The sequence below is a fragment of the Stigmatopora argus genome, chromosome 9 (assembly GCF_051989625.1).
Source record: "Stigmatopora argus isolate UIUO_Sarg chromosome 9, RoL_Sarg_1.0, whole genome shotgun sequence".
In the NCBI taxonomy this organism is placed as follows: Eukaryota; Metazoa; Chordata; class Actinopteri; order Syngnathiformes; family Syngnathidae; genus Stigmatopora; species Stigmatopora argus.
The window spans coordinates 2,850,916-2,866,268 of record NC_135395.1 but is presented as its reverse complement, the minus strand read 5'-3'; the positions used below and the strand labels follow the sequence as shown (position 1 = coordinate 2,866,268).

At 38.7% G+C, this 15,353-nt stretch overlaps 1 protein-coding gene across 3 annotated transcripts in view; it reads left to right on the top strand.

Moving 5' to 3' along the window:
* LOC144082106 (teneurin-1-like) overlaps positions 1 to 15,353 on the top strand; it is a 147,932-nt gene that overhangs the window by 69,883 nt on the left and 62,696 nt on the right. For all 3 annotated transcript variants that reach the window (XM_077608959.1, XM_077608958.1, XM_077608957.1), the window contains 4 exons: positions 2,618 to 2,788; positions 10,609 to 10,811; positions 11,586 to 11,793; positions 15,159 to 15,260. In XM_077608959.1, coding sequence (XP_077465085.1) covers positions 2,618 to 2,788; positions 10,609 to 10,811; positions 11,586 to 11,793; positions 15,159 to 15,260 — 684 coding nt within the window. The remainder of the gene's footprint in view (positions 1 to 2,617; positions 2,789 to 10,608; positions 10,812 to 11,585; positions 11,794 to 15,158; positions 15,261 to 15,353) is intronic.

The window sequence follows — 15,353 nt, the reverse complement described above, 5'->3', positions numbered from 1 at the left end:
CACGCTGTTTAAGGAGTGTGTGTGTGTGTTTGTGCGTGTGTGTGTGTGTGTGTGCATGTGTGCGTGTGTGTGCACGTGTGGGTTCGCGTGTATGTGTCTCTTTTTCTTAAATCTTCATGCATGACATGCAGTAAAGTACCATTGAGGACAATTTTAATAAATTATCATTTTTATAGTAAGTTCTGAATATGATGACTGCGTCCAATACTTAAAAGGTATAATCCAGTTTTCATTTCCCTTTGTAGCTGGTACAGTTAGGGGAATGAAAAAAAATAAAAAAATAAAAAAAATAAACCAACATATTTTACATCATTGTTAATTAATATCATCTATTTATTTAGCTATTCTATATCTAGTTATTGCTTAGTCGGTAACCATGAGCTCCGGGAACTTATTCTTCAGTGAAAAAGGAGAATTAATGGTAAGATTGAGTTTGGTAAGACTTAGTTTATTGGTTGTCCGAACTCTGTATTGTTTTACTTTTTTGCTTTCTTAAAGCCTTCTTGTGAACAGCTATTTTGATTATAATGTTGTAAATATTACAAGGATAATAAATCTTCAGTGTTTATTTTCTTCCCAAAATTAAACCCAAATTCCCCAAAGTCTTGAGAGCATGAAGGTTAGTGGAATATACAAAAACTACTTGCAATAACTGCATTTGCATCAAACAGCTCTTCTGGGATTGGGTAAAATTTATTTTGATCTGTACATTTGTCTGGGATATTTTGACATTTTGACTGTACCGGCTTACACAAAAATACAGAGTGGAAAGTCATTTGTAATGCATATTGGTGCTTGAACTCACTAGACTTCACAGCCTGCACACTCAAAACGATCATCTTCCTCCTCATCATGCCTCCTTATCTCAGACCCGTGACTCAAGTGGCTAAAGTAGTGTAAGCTAAAGGTCAACAACTGTAAAGCAAACTGGGAGTGAGACAAAAAAAAGCGAGGCTGATGAACTGGAAGGGCAAGTATTCCAAAATGAGATTTGAAGGATGTTTTTATGAAGTCATAGGGGCAGTAGAGTTTCTAAGGACTATTGCCACCGAGTCATCACTCAAGTGTCATCAGATTTACAAGGATTTGGGTGCACTGAGGAACAAGAACAACATGCAGAATAGCAAAAAACAAATAAATAAATACAAATACTGAGACTCCAATATTAATGTTCAGCTCTCTCTCAAAAAAATTACACACTGACATAGACATTATGGTCCAAAAAAACTAACATCAGAATTTTTCAGAACAAAAAACATTGAGTTATATATTTTTGTTTTCACTTTTTCCTCCCCTTTTTTTCTAAACGAGAAATCGATTTCAAGAGAAAGTAAAAACGCAAAACTTGTTATTTTTATTTTTTTTCCTTCCCATTTTTTAGCTCACAGTGGAACAAAAGTACACTAGTTCCACAGTAGAATGAAAGTGCAAAACTTTTTTTCACTCTATTTCTGCTGTCAGCCCCCAAAATAATAGAAAATAATATTCATTTATTATTTTCCTGGTGTGGTTTTCAAAGCAGATTTTTTTCAAGAATGTTTGATCACTATTCATTTACCTGTTATCCTTAGTTTTAACTATGTGATCATGTGAATTTTAAGCAGTTTCATCTGAAGGTAAAGCCAAGCATATGTGAAACAACAGAATGTTAATGTTTTAGCATAGGCATGGTCAATGGTGTTGGTCATTATGCCTAGTTTGGTTTAACAGAGAAGCCATTTTGTCTGAGGGTTAGCAAGAGTGTCAAGTGCCACCAATCACCAGAAGGAAGGTAGAGAGTGAAGATGTTTGAAGTCTTCAGAAGTTCTTCCCCTTGATCTGTAATGTTTGCAGACAGCCTCTGACGGCCACCGTTGCATAGTTACTTTGTGGTTAGACTTTTTGCTTTTGTTTGATGTTCCAAAGGTGTCACAGATGAAAATGTGGCAGTGAGTTATTTCATTTATTTTCTCTTTTGCTTCACTGAAGCAATGCTACCTTTACAGATACATTTTTTTAAAGTCAAACTGAAAGCAATTTAGGACTACAGTTATGCATAAATGGAATATAAAGATTTGTTTGAGCAGGGTGACTATTTTATGGGACCTTTTATTGACAGTCTTGCAAGACAATTAATTTTCTTAATGGGCATGTGTTAGTTGTTTATATTTAACGGAGTGTGGAATTGCTTTCCTAGTAAATATTTTGATGAGCAGGAGAGGGAAGTCCAGTATCTTCTCGTACCCTTTGTTGTTTAAAAGGCCCATATGGATTGTGAATCGGCAGTGGCTTTCAAAGCATCATTAGTCATGCACAAAAGATTGTGTTAGCACTTTAATATCCGCCTTGGGCTCAAGTTCTTAAAATCTCTTATAATTGCTCACCTCAGCCACAATATATGTGTGTGTGTTTGTGTGCCTGTGTGTGTTCGTGCGTGTGTGTGTGTGTGTACATTTGTGGATCTGCTAATTGTATCCTGTCTTGATGGACACTAATAAGCACATCTAATGAATGATAGGCCAGATATGGACATAAAAGGGGAGTCAGACTTGGCCATATGCACATGCTGAATTTTAATTTTCTCTTTCTTTTCTCTCTCTTTGGCACAAATTCTGTGTGGTTGTGCATGTGTGTCTAGCGGTCCACCTGTTAGGTCTGACCTGGCATCTGCGGCACAGCAAGAGCCAGCTGTATGAGAATGGTGTAAGCTCTGCAGACCATCAACTGGAGGATCGCAAAGCTAGACCTACCAGCTCTATTCACCTTCTAGACACACTCAATCCTGAGAACACACATGCCAATGACAGAGGTGAGCATAAAAATCTTTAATAATAAAAGTTGCATGTTACATTCAGCAACGGACAATTCAGTCAAGAGAGTTTCTTGCTTCATAACAAAATCGACAGGCGTATTGGTGCAGTTCAGAGGCTCAGAGCAGAGACTACTCTAGAGGAGCCAGATGAGGTGGCTGAGGCATTTTGTTATGATGCTACACGTCTCAGTGGAAGATACTTATTGCAAACTTTTCTACCCTTTCATTCTATGCATTGGCTTTGCTACATTTACTATAGGCTTCTCTTAAGAGAATTAATGTTCATTGTTATGTCTTGAAAAGAATTACATTTGCACATTATCAGTAGAGGGTGAAACTGACTGGCCAAAAGCGTAATATTTTAGTCAGACCCTTTTTTTTGGAAATTTGAACCTTGCCCTGCGTAGACAATACGCGCCATGTGCAACGCATGTTCTAATCAGAGAGCTCACTCCAGACTGGGTAGCAATTTAAAAGAAAGGAAAGATAATTGGTTAATCATGTTCCCTCCTAGCCGCTGCGTGACTGGAATTGACTCTCGTCGCTCACTTCTCAACTAGCCAGAGAAATTACTAACACCAATTTAACCCCATGATATGGTACATTAATTGTCAGTGTTGCAGGTCATGCTGTCGGACAGGACACAACAACCTTCATGGTTGGCTGATGGATATTGCATAGTTGTCATGGATTATGTTCAGCATTTAGAGAGAAAAGTCTTTTGGCCAGACTGCAACCCACTGCCTTTTAAGCAACTAGGGACATACCTAAAGCAACTGTTCTTAAAAAAATACTCACATTTGAAGGATTAACGCTCAACTCGGGAGTTAAATCCTAGATAAGAGAGCACACGGGGTACTTCTTACTGTTGCAACACAATCTTTTATTTCAACATATAATGATTTAGGTCCTTGATGACAACTGGGACATAAAAAAGAAATTTAAAAAGTGGGGTTGAGATTATTGTACTACCCTCAGAGGTATTTCCTACACAAAGAATGGTCTGGGAGATTAGAGATTGGTTTGTAATCCACTGCGTCAGATTATCACGCTCATCCTGATGTACCCATCACCTCTCACACCCAAAAACCACACAATCCCCAAGCTTACACCACAAGGACTGGTGAGTTGGCGGTTGAAGGGAACCAAAGGGATAAATACATTGCACTAGAGATCGAGAGAGAGAGAGAGAGAGAGAGTTCTCCTACAACCCTACTATTGTTATGCCTCATTTTATAACTTTTGATTGTTAAAATGCATTTAAATGTGCAGTTAATGTTTTATTCAGTATGATATTGTAAGAAGCATATTGAGTCATACATTTCACCGCATTGCATATTATCAGGAGCCCTACGCAGCCAGCGCTTTACAAGAAACAAATATTTCTAATTAGCACATCAGTAATTGCCACTCACCTAATAATAATCAAACACAGTTTGCTAAGTATGCATGAGACCACATGGTTCAAAAGATCTTTATCTGCCTGGCATCCCGACACACAGCGAAATGTCCCTATTGCCTCAGTATACCTTACCCAACAAGTTCTGAAAATAATTTTCTTACTTGAATGAAGTACATAGCAATCGCAGAATATCTCATACTCATTAACTAGCTTTAGTTCATAAATAAATAATATAATTGACATTCCCATTATTAAGTTAAGCATGTGGAGCATGAGCATTGGCATTTTAGCCAATGCCATGTTTTTTTTTTAGCATTTAGCATTTAAATATTAAGGTATTAAGGTAGATGAGCCAAAAGATAAAGGGTTTTCTTATTTGTGAAACCGATTTTAAAACACAGCCTCATGAGATGCTCTCGATATTGTTGATTTTAACAGAAGCGGAAAAAGCGTGACGTAAAGTACGTAAGAGCTGATTTAGTTACATTAGCCGTACTGCATCCATCCGTGTTTCGTCACATAATAATAAGACTTCATTCTCGCAATAGTACTGAGACTTTTATGTTGTAGTCATACTTTTTCTTTCTTTCTTAGGCCCTAATACTCTTCTGCACATTAATATTCAGCGCTCAGAAAACAAATAACGGGAAGTAGGAGCCCTGTAGGAAAATGTTTCTATCCTGTATGTGTATGGGGGGGCTTGGTGTATGAGGAAATGGGGGGGGGGGGGGCATGTATGTGTAGGTACTTGTGTATGAGTGTGTATGAGAACGTGAGCGAGGGATCGAACGGGGGAAAGAAGTAAGAGAAGAGATGGATGAAAATGCTGATGGACTGGTCCATGTTACACTAGTCTCATTGATTTTCTCACGCTGGGATACATTCTAATTTGATGCGAGCGAAGTCCGCCACCCATCCCCAATCACACACACACTCAACCCTACACCCTCATTGCTACAAGAACACATAGGCATTTATACACAATTGAGTGAATCCAAAGCTCAATTTCAGAAAAAAAACTTGCAAAATGTTAATTTGGTACTCTGCATCCCAATCACTGACAAATGTGGCCAAAGATAATTGGCTTATGAATTCAAACTGTGCTTATAGTAATTGTGTAACGGCTTTGTGACACACATACTCTGTTGCATAATACAATGATGTGAATTGCCTAGGAATATACATTTTAAAATTACACGATCATCATTGTTATAATAACAATGGACCATTTACTCTTCTGAAAAATTACATTACAATACTAGTGTTTTCAAGCTCTTAATGTTAATTGTAAATTTCCTTTATTACAAAACAAAAAACAAAAAGAACTTTGCATGCTATGTCTCCTATTGTTTAATTCTTGTTTTCACATTGAACAGTTAAAAAAATATTTACTATGTCTTCTACGATTACATATTTTACCAAATGTTCTAGACAGGAAAAAACATTGATGTTAAAAATTTTGTTTTTGTAAAAATGGAAATCTTTGACTCTTGGTATAAATGTGTTTGTAGTCAAGCAAATCTGTCAGTCACAGACATAGCCCGAGGCTTTGATTGTGGACAGTGGGTGAGAGAGTAATGGAGGGCCTGAAGGCCAAGAGTATTATCTTCAACTGACTCAGACTGACTCTCATTAGGCTTCAGAGTAGAGAGAGAAGGCTGAAAGCTTATTAAGCCACATGCTCAAAAAGACCCTAGTCGAATCCAAGTAATTGTAGAGACCTTACCCATTGTGATATTTTTGTATTAGGTGCACTCTTAATGTTGGTGCTCCAAAGTGTGTGAGATTGACGTGTGGGCAGGGGGTCCAATATGGACTAACACACACTTTTCTAATCCCTCTGTTACCCTGTGCTACATTATTCACTAGAATCTCAGGGTTAATACCATGCATGCTGAAGAGATTTTAGTTCCTATGAAAGATGATTTAATAACATCTAATTGTTTTACCTGAACAACCCCTCGGCCAGAGAAGAATAATTAGACCTTGTGCCTCTACTCCTAAAAGAAGATCACAGTCATTAGGCTAGATATACACACAACGCTGAAAAGGGATGAGTTTTGGTTTACTCATACTAAATGGTTTTAGAGACCTAGTTCGGGCTGTAGTGCTTCCAAATGGCTATGGCAGCATAAAGAAAGACAGAATATATAAAAAGTATGGAATTGAATCTGAATCAGGGCTTTTCCAAATGCGGGGAACAAAATGTTACAAATCGACAAATTACCAATGAAGCACTGGGAATGCAGTCATGGTTTAATTGGCCAAAACAGAGTCCTTCTGCTATTGTGTTCATGTGCAGACATACACACAAGAAGCATCTTTTTATTGGCTTTAAACTTTAGTTAATTTTTCCCTTTTGATGCAGTTCACTTGAATCAGTGTTAACACAAGAGACATACTCTGTGTCACAAACCAACTAGTCCGTTACTTCTGCAAGAGCTGGTCTTGTTACGGTTCCAAACACATTTCTGCGGTTTATACCAGGTGCAAAAGCAATTTGAACTCAGCCCACCACAATCTGCATACAAATGCATTTGTTTTTACCCTCAACTGCTTTGTAGCCTACTGTTTTGTATTCTGCGAGGAAGACAACAAGATTAGTGATATCATCAATTGCTATCAGGACACAATACACTGGAGTGTTGCTCATATGTTCCCAAGATACTTGAAAATTATTATGGTGACATGGCTTTGCAGTCACGGATTTGGTTTAGCATGTTTGCACAATATTTGCTCCCCTTTTTATTTACACGTGAGAGTTGCGCAACTTTTTTTAATGACATGCCCAGACATGACATAACATGATGTTTTGTGCACCCATACACACAAAACAATAACTACTGTTACACATCTAGCACCTTTAAAAATACTTCACTGGTTGCAAAAGTAATGTTGTTGTGAATTGAATTGAGTTCACTGTCACCATACAATGTCCCCACATCAGATGTTTGAACTCACAATTAGAAGCAAAGAAGATTGCCAAATGATGGCTTGTATCTTAAAAAAACAAATCTGTTATGACTCGTGCGGCGTCAATCGTGGAACGTAGGAGTAGGACCCAAATGCGTGGTTTAAAAAAAAAACTTAAATAACTAAGGCAGGACTCTTCAAAAAATAACAAGGAGAATTAAATCACAAAACCAAACCTGACATGTAAAGACATGGGGGAACGAGAAACATGGCTGGTAACTTGGCATGATGCAAACAAAGCAGACGATCCGACACAGACTCTCAAACACACAGGGTTTAAATAGACAGACAGGGTGTGATTACAAAGTACACACACCTGGTCACACGAGGGAAGGGACACCATGGGGGACAGAATAGGTGAAAAAGCTTCATGAAAATGGAAAAAAAGACAAAAATAAATTAAAGAACCAGTAGCTCTAATTGTAACAATAGTAGTTGTAGTAATCATAACTCAAAAATTTGAACCAACAATTTAAGAGAGAGCAAGTTTAGAATGAACAGATATTATCAGATTGGAGTTGGGAAATGGCCTGATTTTTGTTCGTGTTGTTTCACACCAACGATATCAAAGAATAACAGTGATCAATTACTCAACCACTCTTCCTCTTTTAATGACTTCTGCCCACATTGTAGTTTTAGATGCTATATATTTTTTCTGCTGGAACCACATAATAGTTTCATACATCTGTTTTTATCTTAGAAATATATTATTGTTTAGTTTTTTCTTTAGAATTTTATGTGTTTATTGCCGCTGTGTGAGATGCAAGATGTTTTCCTCTGCCTTGCATCAGCAGCAGTAAGTTGATGCTCCCTGCTTGTCTTTTTGACATTCTCCTCTGTTCTTGGCTCGTTCCCCCTCTCATCCTTTTTCTCCCTCCTCCCACAACTCTTCCCTACAACTCCTGCTTTACCCAATACCCATACTTTCAAATGCTTGGAGCGCTAGTGTCTCTCCTCACATTGCATCATACAAGAAGAGCTACAGTACAGTAATTAGCATCAGAAGGACCTGGTTGCTCATCTCCCTGCCAGTCAGCTGGCCCGCAGTGCTGCCTGCACTCGTGTAATGCCTGCCTGTTTTGTGCCAACCACCATACCCAATTCATGTCCTATTCATCTAGAGTTGAATAAAAGGCTGCTTTCCTCGGGACATCCATCCCTCTGTTGGCCTTTATTTTTGTGGTGAGGCACAAGAGTGAGGATTAGTGTGAAAGGGAATAGACTGAGGACGTATACTCAGTAGGAATGCATAAAAGCATACTTTAGTTCTGCCAAGCTGCTTACATCCTGCTACTATAATTGGAGAGAATGTTGTATGTTTTTCTCCCTGTCCAGTCACGTCCAAACCAAAAGACCATCAGCTTTTGGGCAGACACTGTATTTGTATTAATACTCAAATTGCCTCTGGTTTTATCAATAGACTTTGTGTGGTAGACTTCAGAGGTTGTTGGAAAAGAAACAGTAATAAGACACATTTTGAGTGAATTCCTTCCACACTGTGATTTTTCAATTGGTTTGTTTGGAAATTAAGAACTTCCAGTATAGTAGGCCAATAAATATACAAAAATATGAATTTATTTAGTGCAGCGGTCAGTCAGCGAGTGTTCTCTAGTATCTACTACGCACACATGCACCAATAAAGAAACAATCTACCATCAAATTAAAACGATCATATCATTGGTTTTCTGTGCTCGATCAGTGCTATATAAAAACTAGGAGAGGGTTCAAAGCCCACTCTTTCGATTTATGTTGATCGTACTTTATGTGAAATAGTTTTTTTTTTCTATGGCGCTTTAAAGTTGCCACGTGATTGATCATGCAGGCTCGATCATGGAACTTGTGAAAGTTAATATACAGAACAATTTGTGCAGTCAAAGAAAGTGCAAACATAAACTCTGTAGTAAATAATGAAAACAAATTCTATATGTATTAAAAAAAAACTAAAATAAAATAAATCTATCATGTATTTTTTTTGGGTCATCCATGGTGACGGGTTGTTCTCCATTGTCTTTATGATAAGCGACAGTAACGTGATTCAATGAGTTGGGCAGGATTTCGTATTGTCATCCTCATGCTCAGTGGTCATAAAGCAGGAGTGGCGGGGAAATATGTGGCTGTATTTTCTTAAAATGCACCCCACCGGTATTCGTTCCTTCTAGAGATCTGACACTGTTCTGGAGTTTCATGATAATGCTAGACAAATTGCGTCCCTTGTAAGATCAATAAAGTATGTGTACTTTTGTTTCTGAATATGGGATGATTCCGTTTTTCAAGGGACGATGGAAACTCAATTTGTTTTTCACCATATTTGTGTTTTAACTATCCAATATATGTGAACTGTGAAAGAAGACTTGGTTAGCTAACCAACTACCTAACTTATACGCAACCATTTATTTACTGGTTTGCATTCACCAGTCTGACACAGAGGAAAAAAGCAACTTTCCACAGTCTCATTCTATCTTTAGTCACTCAATTGCTCTCATGCAATAAATTTTGACAAGCCGATATCCTAAATTTTCATATCGCAAAGTCATGAAATTGACCATTATCAAGTGTCAGTGAAAGATTTTTAATAAGTTATTACAGTGTCACCATTTCTAATGCCAGAAAACAATAATGACACTATGGGTATAAGAAGAGATATCTTTGGGCTCTTGCCTGCTGTCATTTGACGAGATATATGACAGCTGCCCTGTGGATGTGCATGATGTTGCCATAATGGAGTGGTAAAGCTGTGGCCATTATAGATAGAGAGCACGCAGACGGATCCATGAATCTACCCCTAACTGTTCATCTGCCTTTGTGGTCGTAACGATCGGTGGGCTCCCCTCTGTCAGTGTATTTTCTCCATCTTCTTTTAGAAGCACAGATATATCTCTCCATAAAGGCAGGCACAAAGAGGGCTGTAGAGGTCCGCCTGCTCCACCGACACAAAAGACTGAGACCTGGTGGTTGATAAAGTCTCATAAAGAGGCAAGGAGCTAATGGCTAAAGGACTTTAGGAAATGCCATTCTCCTTAGGCACAAAGACACACTCTGATTCAAGACCCTATCTCTCTTCCATGATTCTATTTGTGAATGCATGCATACGTGTGGTCATCCCTTTTCTCTACTCTATCGCTTTTCTTTCTCCTGCACACTATTTTTCTGCTGAAAAGATGCTAACATAGCTCATGTCAAAGCCCCTGTAAATTATGCTTAGGCACAACACTCCTTTGTAATGCAGAGCCTGGGACTGCGAATGTGGAGTCTCTTGAAAAGCGAGGTTTTTACAGCCACGAGTCACTCCCGATGTCTCTTCAGTCTCACTTCATTAGTAGAGCTGTTGATCCCAATGATGTTGAAGGACATAGCACTTTCATTTTCAAGAGAACCCCTCTTGTCTTTGATAACTCTAAAGTATATGACCTTTACAATACCTATTTGTCATTTGATTCTACAGAAAAGTGGGTGCGTGGCCGGGCCATCGATCGTGGTGAGGTCGACATTGGAACGCAACAGAATCAGGCCATCCCACCAGGAGTGTTTTGGAGGTTTCATATGACTGTGCACCATCCAACCCACATCAAGTTCAATCTTTCTCTCTCCCATAATGCACTGCTGGGGGTCTATGGACGCAGGAATATACCACCTACACACACACAGGTAAGTCAATATGGTCTTGGAAGACATGTAATGACGCCCTACACGTGTACCAATGTACAGTGGTCAAAGAAATCATTATTTTAATAATCGTTAGAATGAACTGTATTTCAGGGAGCTTTTGTTTTATCCAAAGTAGCTCTACTGTTCATCCAAATTTACGTTACCAAGGCCCCACGGAGCGACCTAAATGTAACATTATATTCATGACAAAAAAAATTCATACCGATACTTTATTTAGATATTTCACTATACGTAGTTTAACAAGAATTATGAACTAAATTGATTTAGCCAAAACATTTTGTGTCTGCAGTGAGATTGCCATTGATATTAATAACACAGACTTTTCATGGGATGAGTAACAGCCCAAAACTATGTTTTTGTTTTCCCAAGCTTGGAAAGATTTTTTCCACTCTGATTTTTGACCATTTTATACAGGGAAGAGCAGTCCCGCTGATTAAGCTGCCAGTGTGCCAGTTTTCAGTCAATCTCCAAATTGAAGGCAGTAATTCTTCTTCTCCAATTTGGTTTTAAAGCTGCTGCCCAGAGTGATACTAGGTCACAAGGGAAATAGAGAAGCATTACATTCTAGTGGTTATTTTCCACGGTAGTGTGTTTAGTGTATTTGAAGAGGTGCATGCTATAAAACAACCAGATATTGGTGTTTTGATGAAAAAATAATCAATTAATTGATATAATTGTGCCGACACCATTTATTTGTTATGCTCTGTGGATAAAGTTTTATTGTTGTCTGTTCATGTTTCCGAATGCGTTTAGTTTGACTTTGTGAAACTACTGGATGGGAAAGTGCTGCCCAGGTCTTTGAGTGATACTGTTTCAGCTGGCAAAGCACCTAAAGGTCTGCTTCTGAGCGGACTCCAAGAAACGCGCTTCATTGAATACATGGACCCCGGCACCTGGCATCTGGCTCTCTACAATGATGGACGCAATCTCGAGCAAGTCTTACTTCACAGCACCCCCATAGGTGAGAAGATGGGCTTGCAGTTTAACACACCAATGATTTCGCTTGTTTAAGTCAACATTCATGCATTCATCTTTCATACCGCACATCCTCATAAGGGTTGCGGGGGCTGCTGGAGCCTATCCCAGCTGACTTCGGGCAAAAAGTAGACGACACCCTAGACTGGCCGCGAGTCAGCCATAGGGAACACAGAGAGACAGACGACCATTCGTACTCACAATCATATTGACCCCAGCGCGAATAGGGCTGGGCGACTGAACCACTACAATACCAGGCGGTACATAAAACTAAGGTTTTTTTTCCTTTAAATACTGTATTCTGAAATGTAATCCGAAACTCATTTTCTACCAGTCATGGAAACAGAAAAATGTCTGGCTGTCTGTCAGTGAATTAGCACTGTCAGGCCACCATAGATAAAATTGTTTTGACATCTAACGCTGTCAATAGCAGTGAATGGTTTAATAATGTGTATAGTATTTTGTACTGCTATAGTCGCAGGGTTTGATTTACCACTGTTTTGGAGTTGACGTAATTTTATGATAAAGTTAATGTTGCTGTCAATTCAAAACACTAACATTGGTTACTAACTACCACTGTGTAGTACTACTGCATCAATTTGAGTTAAAAAAAATGAAGCAGCTAAACTGGTTGGCAATGCATTCTGTCTGTATATAATCCTCTGTGCAGGAACTATGACTGCAGCATGAGAGGAAGATACTGTCAGATACAAGATGATCATTGTCGGGATATTGAGCTTTTGCACAGAAAAATGTAACCGGATCTAACTGCAAATATTGAGGCATATTTTCTATCCATAACCTGCATCATTAATTAGAAAATAAAATGTGTGTGTATATATATGTATTTGTATATGTATATGTATATATATATATATATATATATATATATATATATATATATATATATACACATATATATATATATATAAATTTCTAATTAATGTTGCAGGTTATGGGTAGAAAATGCTTGAGTATTTTTAGTCAGCTGAATAGTCAATTCATTTCACATTAAACCCAAGGGTCATAAACCATGGCTGAAACTTTAAAAGGCTCATAAACTACAATTGGAATGCTTATTTGACCAATCAGACCACTTGGGTGGAAGTACCCATTTTATAATCACACTTAGCTGCAATAACTTATGGCATGGATGGTTTCCAACTAAAAAGGGTTTAGTCAGTGGAAAGAACAGATTATGCATGCACATACACGTGCCATGTTGTCAAATGCACTGGTCTTTGTGCATTACTTGTTAATTGCCTGGAGAATATTATTGCCAAGATACTCACCTGAAAATGTAGTTTAGTTCACAGTTACAGCTGTGCCAATGTTTAGCTTCCTGAGAGATCATTGTATCTTCTCTGAAATAAAAGCTGTTTTCTGGCCTTGCAGATGAGTTCCTGCTCATTGCATTTGTCAGGTGCCACATCCAATATTAGAATTTACCCGTGTGAGTTTATTTTTCTTCCAAGAGGATAGAAGATTCATATGAGGAGTTTTCCTGACTGTGTGGGAGATGATTGGCACTCCTCTCCATCAGTGTGACGATGACAGGTGATGGAGGTGAAAATTACTTTGGTTTCTATAGTGATGCGCTGCTGTGGAGGAACTATGCTGCCTGTCTCATTAGCATGTGTCACACGTGCCTCAAGGCGAGAGTCACATTATATCGGAGTGTGTGCGTTTGTTTGTAGAATAAGTGCGTGCCCAGGTGTGTGTGCGTGGGTGTGTGTGCATATGTGTGTGGTCCATGCCAGTGAAGGATTTGTCATTCATTCAACCTCAATAAATGAACTCGGCTCACAACAGTTGTTTGACTGTTGCTTTGTTCCTTCTGCAGAGAAGCAACTTAAGCGCATAAGGTCAATTTAAAGACGGCATTCCATTTTCTGTACTGCTTATCCTCACATGGGTCAATGGCGGGTGCTGGAGCATCCTAAATCGGTGGTCAGCCAATCGCAGGGCACCGCGAGACGGACAGCCATTCACTTTCACACTCACACCTGAGGGCAATTTAGAGCACATTTGTCAAAGTGGCGTCCCGCGGGCCAAATCTGGCCCACCACATCATTTTGTGTGGCCCGAGAAAGTACATGATGAGTGCCAACTTTCTGTTTTATGATGACATTCAAATGAAGATGTACGTATATGGAATATTTATTGTTTCCTCATTTTAAATCAATGATAGCAAACAATTTGTACTAATTTGAATGTCCAAAAATGATGTATCGATCAGCACGAAAAAGCTATCAATTTTTTAATCGATTAATTTTGGGAGCCTAGTTGGAAGACATAACGGCCCTCCGGATGTAATCGAAACTACCACGTGGCCCACGACAAAAAATGAGTTTGGCACCCCTGATTTAGAGTGTTCAACCAGCCTACCCCGCATGTTTTTGCGATGTGGGAGGAAACCAGAGTACCCGGAGATAACCCACGGAAGCCCAGAGAGAACATGCAAACTCCACTCAGGAAGTCCCGGACGTGGAATTGAATCTACAATGTCAGAACTGTGAGGACGACACACTTACCACTCGGCCCTCGGGCCACCCCATTCCAATTAATTATGTGTATATATTTATTGATTAAAGTGTGACTGATTATTTTTGTCAGTACATTTTGTTAAACTTTAATTTTTATCATAAAAAAGGGCAAGTTGGCTTGGCAAAGGATGGTGTTTAATTTTAATATTCATATTAGATCAGGTTTTTCTGGGATAGTGGAATAGTGTGTTCTTCACCAAAATACTAGTTGGTAGACCAGTCAACCACCGCATGTTTACTGACCTAATGACACTAACATCTCTATGTTATGATTGGCGCGTATCGCAAAGTTAAACTTTGTTGGAACAAAATCAGTGACAAATAGGAATTTGTAATGTTGTGCAATGATGCACTGGAATTTACTGACATCTGCCTTTGAGAGTAACAGCAGTAACATCACACTGTTATCCGCAGTCCACTAACTGGGTCATTTACAATGTCACATTTTGTGTTCTTCAATCTCGTTCCAAATTGTGTTCTTGTAAACAGTTTGGTGATGAAGCGTTGATGTATGTAAATGTGCATGCAGTGTGTTTTCAACCTGTAATGCAGCATAATGTGCTTAGTGCAACACAGATCAAGTAAGTGTTTGGCCAGTCTCCAGAGAATGATAGCAGCTGGATCAGGCTAATCTAATATAGCGTCTGTGTCTGGGGAGTCATCCATTGCTTATCACATTTTCATTCAATAACAGATTGCTATGCGGGTTGATTGAGTGGTTTGGATTATTGTTCTTATGTCTGACTTTTAATGTATTGAATAACTGCATGTCCTAATCTTTTTTTGTGTTTATGTTGTTGCATAGACACAATGGATGGCTGCTCCAAAGGCTGCAATGGAAATGGAGAGTGCGTTGCTGGCCGTTGTCATTGCTTCACTGGATTCATGGGTCCTAACTGTGCAAAAGGTAATAGAAATAAGAAAGAAAGAAAAAAAATATATGAAAATGCTGCACAAGGTTAGACCCTATATGGCAGATAAAAAAATGCAGAGTACATGT